The sequence below is a fragment of the Microtus ochrogaster genome, chromosome 10 (genome assembly GCF_000317375.1).
Source record: "Microtus ochrogaster isolate Prairie Vole_2 chromosome 10, MicOch1.0, whole genome shotgun sequence".
In the NCBI taxonomy this organism is placed as follows: Eukaryota; Metazoa; Chordata; class Mammalia; order Rodentia; family Cricetidae; genus Microtus; species Microtus ochrogaster.
In genome coordinates this window covers 23025651-23038094 of record NC_022016.1, presented here as the reverse complement: position 1 = coordinate 23038094, position 12444 = coordinate 23025651, and the positions used below count along the sequence as shown (strand labels likewise).

General features: G+C 45.2%; 1 protein-coding gene across 1 annotated transcript in view; it reads right to left on the bottom strand.

Moving 5' to 3' along the window:
* The window catches only part of Sh3gl2 (SH3 domain containing GRB2 like 2, endophilin A1), a 167082-nt gene extending 154878 nt beyond the window's left edge, over positions 1–12204 (bottom strand). The window contains exon 1 of the mRNA XM_005352696.3: positions 12018–12204. Within this exon, the coding sequence (XP_005352753.1) occupies positions 12018–12062 (45 nt within the window). The 5' untranslated portion in view covers positions 12063–12204. The remainder of the gene's footprint in view (positions 1–12017) is intronic.
* Between the last annotated feature and the right edge of the window lie 240 nt (positions 12205–12444).

The window sequence follows — 12444 nt, the reverse complement described above, 5'->3', positions numbered from 1 at the left end:
AAGAAGAAGAAGAAGAAGAAGAAGAAGAAGAAGAAGAAGAAGAAGAAGAAGAAGAAGAAGAAGAAGAAGAAGAAGAAGAAGAAGAAGAAGAGGGTTTTACCGTCTTCTAGAGCCTGGGCTGACTATGTCTTCCTCTGCATTCATATACCAGAACTGCAGGCTCGGGAGTCCTTTGGTGAAGGAGTTTTAAAAGCAGCCCAGGTTTAGTCTTCTGCCTTACACTGTTAAGTTATACCCTTAGCTATCATGGTGCCTGGGTCTCTATTGAGACTAAACTACAAACTCAGTTTCCCTGGTCTCCCATTCACCACCCAGAGCATAGTTCAGGAGTTCTAGGGCCTTGTAGCTTTATGAGTCACACTGTCCATGATGAAGCCCTTCTTCCAGCTAAGGCAAGCAGCTGAAGAACCCTAATACATTCAATGCTGTAAAATTCAGTGCCAGCTTAAAGCAATATCCACTTACTAGCTTGGAGCAGCCCCGGTATTCACCAAATGAACTGTCAAATTTTGGAAATAGACAAATTATTCCTCCATACAGAAAGAGGCTACTGAGTCCAAGAGACCAGCACTTAAGTTGACTCGAAGCATTCATAGCAGCGAGCAGCAGACTTGGTGTCACTGGACAAGGGAATCAAGATGTATGAAGGAATAGCTCTCGTCATATGATAGCCATGTAACTCACTGTGCCTCTGAGAAGCAGAAGTTCATAACAGTCATCATGTTTTGGCAAATCATCAATACCTATTTTATAATGTTTCCTGTTTAGTACATATCCTTTCATGTAAGGTAGTTTATGGCAAAAATGATCCCTTGATTTTATGGAAAATAGTTTGTTTGACTTAAGCAGACCAAGGGATAGAACTCGAGTACGAGGTTGAGCGTGCTGGAAATGTGATGGGGGGGGGCACAAAGAAAGAGACCACCGCCCCGGATGAAGTGTCTCAACAAGGCAAAACTGATCTTCAGGAGGGTGTGCTCAGAAGAGCATGCCCAGGGGCCAGCAAGAGCACTTGCTTCTTATTCTGACGCAGGTGGCGGTTATCCTTTAGGCTTTGGCTGGGCTCTGACCTGATAGTCTTGTGATTGGCTAGTTTTATAAAAGTCAGGACAAAGGAAGGCAAGGGGAGGGAGAAGGGGATCCACTCCATCCTTAGTGAAAGGTTGGGGGTTTCAGGTTTCCCTTACTCACATGCTACTGTATGAGCAATTACATAGCTAACCGTTTAAAAACGACAAGTGAGCCGCTGTACACAGCATGACCCTCAACAGAAAGGAGTGCAGTAGGGCCACCTCAGTGAGCACTAAGGGCAGACAAGAAGGACGGAAGCTGGTGCCTGCAGTCAGTCCTCACAGGACGCGTGGCCATTAGGTTAGTTACTCAAACACTGAACCATCTCTTTTCTCCACGGCCAAGATGCTCAACACTGGCATGGGGTAGTATGATGACTGAGACCCTTTGAATGTTCTTGGTCTCCTTGAAAAGACTTCCTAAATAGTCTCAGAAGGTAACTCATGGACTAAATACTGGAGCTGAAGAGGGGGACATGCCCTGAGTGTCAACATAAAGGTAATACAAACTGGGGTATGGACAGAAGCCTAAGTGGCAAGAAGTCACACATCTGACAGAGTACGAGAAAGCCACACCTTGCAGAGTAAGGAGGTGACAGCAGGAAATGAGGAAGCACAAGCTGCCCAGGGCCTTTGTTACTCTTAATTTTTGTCAAGAAACTACAAAATTGATCCCCTGAGAGGGGGCCTGAGAAGGTTTTGGCTGCAAACGTGACCCACCAGCCAACTAAGGAGGAAATATTAAACCTTGCTATTATTTGGTTTAGCAGGTCAGACCTGCTCAGGGTAGCCGGAACTCTGAGGCAGGAAGGAATAAACAACTGACTTATGGCTGTCAGTTTACCTTTAGTTCTTGGCTTCCAGTCCTTGCTTCATCTTTAACCCTTCAGTGAGCTGCAAGCAGCGTGTGGCTCCATATCTCTTACCAGACCAGAGTTGGTTCACTCCAATCTAGCCAGGGAAGGAAGCACTTGGGAAAGTGCATCAAAGAGCTGAGCGTTTCCACCATAATACCTGAGATCTGTCTCCTCGTGAAGGTTTTAATTCCCTGTCTATGGAGTGTTACTAACCAATGATCCTGCCAATTGTCCCAGAAGAAACAGACATATTGGTATCCCTGTCTCACAGGGTGCAAAACAAAGATGGCTGCAGAAGGCCCTTTAATTCCCTTTCTTCCTGCCTAGACTCCCCTACCAACATCGAGTCCACTTGCAGCACAGGTCATCACGGGATGCAGGACCTCATCCTTTCAGAATTATGCCTAGCTCGCTGTGCACCAGTGGCCCTGGGAAACCAGGTAGAACCATAGATTCAGACACCATGTCAAAAGGTAGAGTCCACTTCTGCAGACAGCCCTGATGCCTCCATCACCAGCGGGCCATGACCCAGTGTGCAACATGACCTTAATCACGAAAGGAATTCCATGAACAACTTCCAGCTCTCGGGCAGCCATCAGATGTGCTGGAGGCAAAGAGAGTCACTTCACTGCGTCTGTGTCTGTATCATCCCCACAAGAACAAAGCAGACAGAGGATGAATGATTGACTACCCTGTTCTCCCTGGTAGAAATCCTAACTTACTCTTCAGGATTAACAGTGAAAAACTTCTATTGTTCAGAGGTTGCTCATTCTAAGTTAAAGCTGTCGCCGTGGTATCAGCCGACTCAACTTGGGAAGCATTTAATAATGACATTGTTTACAAATGACCAGGGAACCACAGAATTAGCTTGGATTTCACCAAAGAAAACCATGAAAATTAAAAAGAAAAACACCTAGTTATTATAAGGGGAAATGGTAAAACAACAAAATCTCTTAAAAAATATAATAATAAAATATTGTTTCTGTAAGTTGTACTTAAATTTCATACATGTGTATATGGACATGGTGCATTGCATAGATACACTTATAATTAATAACACGTGTAAATTAATGCTATACACAACAAAAGGAAAAATTATAGCTCTTCCTTTTGTAGAAACTCAAATAACTTTTTAAATTCATTGGCTTTGTATTTGGTGTGGTGTGTGTGTGTGTGTGTGTGTGTGTGTGTGTGTGTGTGTGTCTTGAGGCAAGGTATCACAATGTTGCCCAATCTAGCCTGGAGCTAGAACTGCTCCTGCCCCAGCCTCCAGATTGCTGGGATTACAAATGTGTGATATCATATGTAACAAACACTCAGCTTTGTAACCAAAACCCTGCTCAATTCTGGGCACATCAGATTCTCATGGCTTTTTTCATAGATTCTTTTGCACTTTGAATCATTCAGTGGCCATGCTGTAAGTTCTAACTAACGGACTATAAACGGAAGTTACTTTCATTAGTTTTCTGATGTTATACAACAAACTCCCACCAATGTGTCAGATTAAAAGTATACTCATTTTCTTAGGTTACAGTTGCTCAAGTCGGAAGTCTAGGCCAGCTCAAACACACGCTGTGCTCAGGAGTCAAGATGTTGCCAAGCCTGGGCCCCCACCTGGAAGCTCTGGCGAAGCATGCTTACCATGTAGGCTCTTGGTAGAATACAGTTTTTGGGTTGGTTGGCTGGTTGGTTTTGGGTTTTGTTGTGCTTTGTTTTCTAAAGCTGTATGTGGTCCCGCTCTCGTTGCAGTTCTCTGCCCACTGGGTAGTCAGTATGCCATCTCACTCCCCCACCCCTAATGAAATTCCAGTCCTGATCGTCCTTCCGGGTTTCCTCACTTGCTCTTCTGCTATCAACAAAAGACAATACCTGGCCTTTTATTTGAGAATTTCATACATGTAAACAATGAGATACAATCATATGCCCCTTACATTCCTCATCTCTCACTTCTGGTTTTCCCAGTATCCTCCTAAAACTTCTACCTCCTGGCTTTTTTGTTGGTTCCTTTTTCCTTTTGATAATCCACTAAGTCTAATTACTGTTGCACATATGTGAACATGTATGTGCCCCTCCATTAGAAAAAGGGAAACCTACCATGCCACACCCTCAAGGAAGAGTGAGCCCCCAGTCACTCTCAACTACCCATAGCTTCTGGGTAAGGGGTGTCACCTGAAGATCATCTCCCCAGTCTATGATGGGATCTTTGTCTGGCTTGACTCTATTTAGGTCTAGTGCAAATAACCAAAAGTTCGTGAAAGTCTGTGAAGGCCATGGCCATGACACATCCTGAAGGCAGCATGCTTCCCCCTCCAGATCTTGTAGTATTTAAGCTTCCCCTCTGTGATGTTTTCTAAGTCTTGGGAGCTGGAGTGGGAGAGTGTATGATAAAGATGTCCCATTAAAGATGAGCACTCGGTCTCCTCCTGGCACTTTGGCTAGTTAGACATCTTAGCATTGACTGCAGCCCACTACCAAAAGAAGTTCACCAGACCAAGGTGGAAAGGAACCCCAGTCTACGGGTAAAAACATAAACATTTAGAAGGCAATTCAATAACATCACCACTAAGTAAAACAACAATAGTAGGACCTCTGACCTTTGCAGCCATGGCTTTCAAGCAGGATTATATTGATGGGCATGAAACTGGCTCCTGTTGGAGCAGGCCTCCAATCTAATCAGAAGGCAGTTGGTTACCTCATAGCCGTGTGCCACAGTTGCACCAGTGACACTTATTGCCTGGTAGATAGATATTATAGTTCAGCACTGGGTGAGACCATTATTTTCTCCCCCAGGAGACAGCATAGTACCTTCCAGAACTATGAAAGCAAGCTGGCATTGCTCTGTGATTTAAGAAGCTCATATAACCATATAGTCTTCTTCTTTCTGCATAAAGTAATCATATTTGGAATGACATCTTTTCTTATTGAAGACCATACCCACATAAAAAGAGAAGAGAACTCACACAAATCCCTGGCATACAAAATATCCGTGCTTTCCCAATATTCTCTTCCCTTGTAAACCAAGTGACAATGACAGCAGATTCCATTCAGAATCTCTCTGGGTCCCTGGACCAGATAACAGAAAGTTAGGAAAAGGGATCTGATCAGCCAAGACTCACTGGCTTAATCAAGTCATCTAGATTAACACAATCAAACCAGGTATAGTTTAGATTACAAAACCAGTACACTGAAAGTCAGGCCTGGAAGAGCGTTTTCTACAGTGATAAACAACTCATAGAACTGAGGAGAAAACCAAAATCATAAGCCCATGAAGCTCTGTGGGGGAGGGGAGGCCAGAGGACACCTCTAATGTCATTCCTCTGGAGCCAGCCAGCCACCTTGCTATTTGAGTCAAGGTCTCTCACTGGGACCAGGTATTCTTGCTAATTATAAAGTTACCAGGAAGTCCCAGGGGCATGCTTGTATCTACAGTCCCAGCACTGGCATTGCAAGCTTTTTCTTTTCCCCCATATGTGTGCTGGGAACCAAACTCGGGTTCTCATGCTTACACCACACAGTACTCTTAATTTACTCTCTGCTTTGCACTTGGGTTTGAAGAGTTGCTCTCTCAGCTCCCCGTTTCTGCTGCCACACCTGCTACTTGCCCCTCCATGAAGGATTTTTATACTTCTAGAACTGGTAAGTCAGAATTTCCTTCTTATATAACTTGCCTTGGTCATGGTGTCTTATTCCAGCAACAGAAAAGTCACTAATACAAGACCAGTTATCCTAGAGACAGGAGTAATACAGGAAGGACCAGCAGCCTAGAGCCAGGAGCCACTAATACAGGACCCCTTACCCCAGAGTCAGAAGGAAATAATACAGGACCCATCAGCCTAGAGCCAGGAGTCCTTAAAACAACCCCTATGTTTACATAAGCAGGGGAGGAAAATGGAAAATTGCACATCTCTCACAGACACAAGACCCATGCTACTCTCACTACAACAGATCAAATATGAGAAAGAAGAAAAGAATTCTTCCCAAATTCCGGGTTGATGGAGAGCAGTTACTGTAGGGGCTGGGCCTTCGCAGGGTTGACTAGCAGGACAACAGCAGGAACACAGCAGGAATAACTGCCCTGACTCATTCTGTCCTTTCTCAGTAGACATGTTCACTGGGCACAGGCCATCTTGTATATGTTAAAGTGTGTGTAGTCAATGAGTTCTGTGTATACAAAAGCATTGCCCCTGATACTCAGGCATTTCTTGGCACTATAAAATTGCCATGACTACATGTCTTGGGGGAAAGTTTTCATTATAAGAAACATCTCTATCTGCCTGAACAATGAGATTGAAATGAGGACATTTAGAGCTAACATCCTAGGACCAAGGACGTTCTTCTTAAGTGTTGCACTCTCCTCCATGCTCTGCCCTCTCGTGGCACAGCTGACTGAACACCTAAACGGATACAGAACAAGGCTGCACAGTTAAAAGAGCAAACAGGGGAGGGTGAGGGGCAGGTCAAGGCAGCCCACTCATTTTGTACCCACACAGTCACTGGACGATCTGATCTTAAATTCAGAATTAAGCTAGTCAGGTAACCATTTTGAACGTGAACATGCTTCTGAACCTCTACCTCCTCAGCCAGTTATAATTGTGCATATCTCTTTTTTTAATATTTATTTATCAATTATGTATACAATATTCTGTCTGTGTGTAAGCCTGCAGACCAGAGGAGGGCATCAGACCCCATTAAAGATGGTTGTGAACCACCATGTGGTTGCTGGGAATTGAACTCAGAACCTTTGGGAGATCAGGCAGTGCTCTTAACCTCTGAGCCATCTCTCCAGCCCCCATGTGCATATCTCTTTACATTTCCTGAACTGCATTCTAAACAAAACCCCGAGTTCCTGAGCACCGGACTCGACCAGCAGCACTGAAGGGTGAGCAGAAGGAAATCTGCTCTACAGGACCTGGTTTTGCCTCCCCTAATTACGATGCCCCTTGCCTCACACAATAACTGTCTCCAAAACAGAGTAGTTTTAGGTCAGGTCTTGCTGTCTCCAATAATATTGTAATTAATTTGCAAGGCGCTCAAAACTTTCCTAACTAGATTAAAACCAAAACACAGAAACAACATTAATGAATCACCATGAAGTAAAAGGTTTCCAAAAAAATAAATAAATAAATAAATAACTGAATCAGACTTCAGTCAGGAAGTGCTACAGCATCAAGGGAAATTATTTAGTTACTAGTTCCACATCCAATGTCAAGTGTATGGGTGAGGTGACCTCATTAACAAGCTATTGAAAAAAAGGAAAGAAAAAGAAAAGACAAAAAGATGTTCAAGTCCCCCTCACCATGCGAGCACAGCACTCCCACAAGCATTATGTCATCCAACCCTAGCATCTCCTGGAAGGTCTCTTTTATTTGGCTGCCCCTAAAATTAGTTCAGAGAAGGCTACATGTAGGTCAGGTACTGTCAAGTCCAGTTATGGAAGACGGATGGATTCTGTCCTAAAAACATGATCAATTTCTCACCCTACATTTTTACTTTGTGGAGGAAGGCAGAGATTAAGAGCTCATCTAAGAAACTGCTGACCAGCTAAGCACCCTATCAGGAGAATTCACTCATCATGTTTGGCATATAATTTTACAAAATAAACGGGGCCACAACAGCCTATTGGCATACTCACCAAAAGGATAGAGGCATAGGAGGCCTGGGCTAAGCAATAAACCAAATTCATGCTTTCAACGCGACCGTGTGTTTACTGCATACAGCAAGCAATTGAGAAAGTAAAATTTTAATATATAAAGTCAAAATGAGTATTTAAGTACCTTAATAAGTTTAATGTTTGCTAGATCAACAAATGCATAAGCAGACTCACAGAAAATATTGTGTGGGAAACAGCATGAAAGCATGAATAAATGGAGTAAAACAGAAAGGCCCCGAGCGCCAATGGAATCAAGGTTGCTGAAGTGAAGTACCCTAGTGTGATAATATGACTGTGTCAAGTCACACCCTGCCCAGATGAGGGTTATCATTAAAAGCAAAAATCCAGACGACACAGGTCAATGCAGGAACTGTGGTCCGAGCATCTGCCCAAAGAGCTCATACTATAGCCTCAATACAGCAGCATTGAAAGGTGGGGCGTGGGGGAGGAAGTGGATCACGGGGACATGGTCCTCACGAGTGGTTTAAATTTCTTCTCTCATAAATTCATTCCCCCTCTTGAGAAACTGGGGGTGTCCTGGGAGAGATGGCTGTTAAAAGAGAGGCTGTCCTTTCATTTTGCTTCCCAATACACCCCTGCCCTCCTGATTTCCACCCCGAGTTAAGCATCACAAGCCCTCAGCAGATGCAGCCACATAATCCTGGATTTCCCAGCCTACAGAATCAGGAGCTGAAATAAGTCTCTTTCTAAATTACTTAATACCTGGTATTGTTGCAACAACAGAAAGGGGAGTAAGGTAACATGTTTGTCTCCCGCAGATGACTATAACAGAGCACCAAACTCTGGGAACTTACACAGCATAGGTATTTATTTCACACAACTTGTGAGTTTAAACATATCCAAGATCAGGAAACCAGCATATGTTTGTCTAATGGAGACTCGGTCTGAGGATGGTATCTTGTTGCTACACCGTCACTGTGGCAGACTGGAATGGGGGCTCTCTCCGACCTAGAGGAGCAGTAATCCCATGCATGAGGGTGGCGTGCTCAGACTTAATCACCTTCTAAGTCCCATCTCCTAATACTATCTTATTAGCAATTAATTTTCAACACATGAATTTGAAGTGGGGACAAATCAGACTATGGCAATATCCTACCAGACTGACTAAAAATACAAAGTATATCTGGGTCCATGCAACAGAAAATCATATAGTACTTAGAAACAGAACTGTCCCTCTAAACGTTGAATCAAATGCAATGTTAAGAAAACTATAACAAATTCTTTTATGCAGAACAGGCTGCTCTTCTTTGAAGTGTATCCTCCAAAAGTGTTTATGTTGCAAGTCTGGCTCATTAACTCAGAATGTGACCTGGCATGAAAATAAGAACACTGCTAAGAGGGTCCTATTGGAGTAAGTGTGCTCCTACTCCAGCCTGGCTGGTACCCTTATGAAACAGAAACTTGAGCACAAACACAGGCAGTCGTACCATGTGCACACCAAGACAAGATCGAGGCAATGCATCTACAAGTTAAAGACAACCGGACTGTCAACAGAGCCCCGGAAGTTGGAAATGAGGCCAGGTACAGTGTTTGCCTGGTGCTGTCAGAGGGGGCATGGCCTTCCTGCGGCACTGTCCTCAGACCTCAGCATCCAGGTGATTCAGGTCATTCCCATTGTTTAGGTCGTTCAGTGTGTGGTTGTCTTGTTACGTAAAACCTAGCAAATTAGCACCATGGTCTAAACCAGTTTACCCTGTAAGACTTTCTTGCGACGACGTACAGAATGAAGTATGCACAGATACCATGTATGTACCACATCAAACACATGAACATGAGGTGAAGGAAAAGAAGTAAGGAGTTGTGTCATGTTAACAAGAACCAAAGCTATCTTTACACAGACTGCTGCAAATTCGAACAAGGTTTTAAACACTGACATTACTGTTCATAAAAATAAAACCTCAATATAAATAAAACTCACTGAAGGCAGGATAACACTGTCCATTTGTCCTTTTTTTACAATAAAAATTATTTATTTTAATTACATAGTAACTATCGACAACAGGGAGAAATAATCAATTCGGATATGAGAACTAACAGGACACACTCTAACCCATCAGGAATCCCAAACCAGTGGTACTGATGCTGAAGGTATATTATTTTATTAACAAAGTCCCACCTGGCCCTGGATAACATAAACAAGAAGCTCAGTCCCACAGAAAGGTGACATGTCACCTTCCACTGACCAGCATGGCAGCCCTCAACAGCTGCAGCTCTGGCCTGACACTTCCTCTTAGCTAAGGTAGGATGGAGAGGTGGGTTAATGGCTGCAAAGGCAGGGCATGACCGCTTCCCTCTGAGCACGCAGACACCACCCCTGGCTTTACACACCCTCTGCCATGCACATCCAGGCACAGGAGAGTAACCTTTACCTCACATTTTTTAGGAAACCCTGTCTCGAAAAACCAAAAAAAAAAAAAAAAAAAAAAGAAAAAAAAAGACTATGCTCCAGGAAGACTATGGGTTACTTCACCTTTAAAACAAAAGGCTTTTTTCCAGAGAGGAAGAAAATGACAGGGACTGTGCATCTGGGCTAGGGGGGGGGGGGGGTAAGCAGCAAGTTCACCCCTAGGAGAACTCATCCAGGCCTGGAGAGAGGCTTCCATTTCAGAGCTGTACAGAACCTCGGCAGTAACTGGAATGAGTCAGGGGGTAACCAAATCTTCAAGATTTGGTGTCTATTACCAAATCTACAACTTCTAGCTCCAGCTGTTTCCTGGTGTTTCATTATTACCAGTGGAAGGTATGGCATCTGACACTAACGAAATTATCCTTAATGTTAACAGCTATCGCTTATTAAGAAATTTCTATGTACACTCTACAAATTTATTTTTCCATAAATCCCTGAGACATAAATGCTAGTCTCATTTTTAGCAAGGGGAAATTCAAAAACTAGCTTGCTTAAATTCAGAGATAGTAGAAGGGGGATAAAAATCTTAGCTTTTCCTTCCCCAAAGCCAAAGCTTCTAAATGCCTAGCAGTCAAAAAAGCATTTGATGTTGGTAAAATCAGTGCTTCTGTCTTATTTTTTTCAAAAAAAAATGTTGTTGATGATATCAAGGACGTTCTAGCACAGACTGGCTCTGTAAAACTAAAAATTTGTCAGAATTCAACAATGTAATTGATTTTACATCCCTGGTAGGGAGGTTACAGACAATTCTAATGGGAAAACCAAAAAATAATATCGTTAGAAATCCTTTCCTAAGAAGGCTTTTTCCTGCGTCTCTAAGTTGTCAGAACTAATTAGATGAAGGCGAAGTCAGTGGTGACAGTGGCGATGCTTATGGCTGAACTTCACCTGGCATCTGTGTCTCAAACTTAAGGAATGCAGCCCCCACCTTTTCTCTGTGCTGTTTTCCATTAGAAACCGCAGTATCAAAGCTATCTTACGATAAGGACCTTAAAGGCTAGATTATGCAAACGTATTCAATGGTTTATCGATAAAGTCTTTTGTTGCCAAATATGTCTTAAAATTGAACTGGTTTCAAATGAATAAAACTATTGCAATTTCGCGCATTATGTAAGAAATGGGTCACATCATCAAATATTTATGATATATTTTCTCTTTGTAAAATCCTTCAGATAGTCCCAATGAGATTTCAATTACGAGGGTCTGGATTAAATGTATTTAATCACATCTTATTCACCCCACGCAGAAAATCTGGTACATCTAGCGAACGATTGGCTAAAAATAAACAGACTGATTTTCAAGTTTTTAACAACGGAGTTATGGCTTGGCAGTCAAATCCGTGGGGAAACTTGAAAGCCACGCACACCACTGATCAAGTCGTGGTCTCAGATGAGCTTCACCGAGGAGTTCTCCAGGGAAAAAGTTAATGCATGCAAGCTCCTTGAAGGAGCCACAGCCTCCCATGCTGGGAGCCTGGGGACGCCTGGGAAGGAGGGGTTGGGGAAGGCCCGGAGCGCAGGGCGCAGAGCCCAGAGCGCAAAGCGCGGGCACCGCCGCAGCCTGGACCGCGAACACCACTCCAGCCAGGACATCTCAGGACAGTGGGGCACACCGCACAGCAAGGTCACCGCAACAGGGCGACTTTATATAATCTCCAGCCGCGCCGCCAGGCACCTGTGCGGCACCCTCCGTGCGGCGCCCGAGAGCTGCCCTGCGGGGACCGACCGCCTGGGAACCCGGGTCGGGAGCCGGGACGGCGGGGACCCGGAACGGTGATGCCATGGACAAGGAGCTGGGGACTGAGAGCCTGGGTGGCAGAGATGGTGGGGACTCGGAGCGGGAAGAGGAAGCAGGGATGCGGCGGTCAGGGAGCAGGGTCAGGGAGCGGAATCACGGAACGGAACCGCGGCGTAGCGCCCCGCGGGGACCGACCCCGGCCAGGGAGGGCTAAGAGGAGCTGCCTGGCCGTCCGCGGGGCCACCCCGCCCCCCGCACACCTGCACGCGCCCTACCTGAGTGGCTTTGTGGAACTGCTTCTTCAACCCTGCCACCGACATGATGGGATGCGGGAGGCGGCGCGGCGAGCGGCTACGGGCGCGGAGATGTGGCGGGGGTCGCCGGGCCGCCGCTGGTCCTGCGGCCGCGGGAGCTACTGGCGCGGGGGCGCGGGGCGGGACGCGGGCTTGTGCGGAGAGACACCCTGACGTCAGGGCGGGTGATGCGGCCTCTTAAAGGGGACGCGGGAAGCCCCGCCCCGGGCGACGGCGGGAGGCAGGTGAGCTTTAGGAACCTTGCAACTGTGTTGGGGCCCGGGTGCCCTATAGAATGAGAAGCCTGGGGCGATCGTCAGCCTTAGGGGTCGTCCGTGACCCTGGCATATTGATCACCTCACATGAGCAATCCTGACTCAGGTGACCCAGCCTCCAGGTAGCCGCAGTG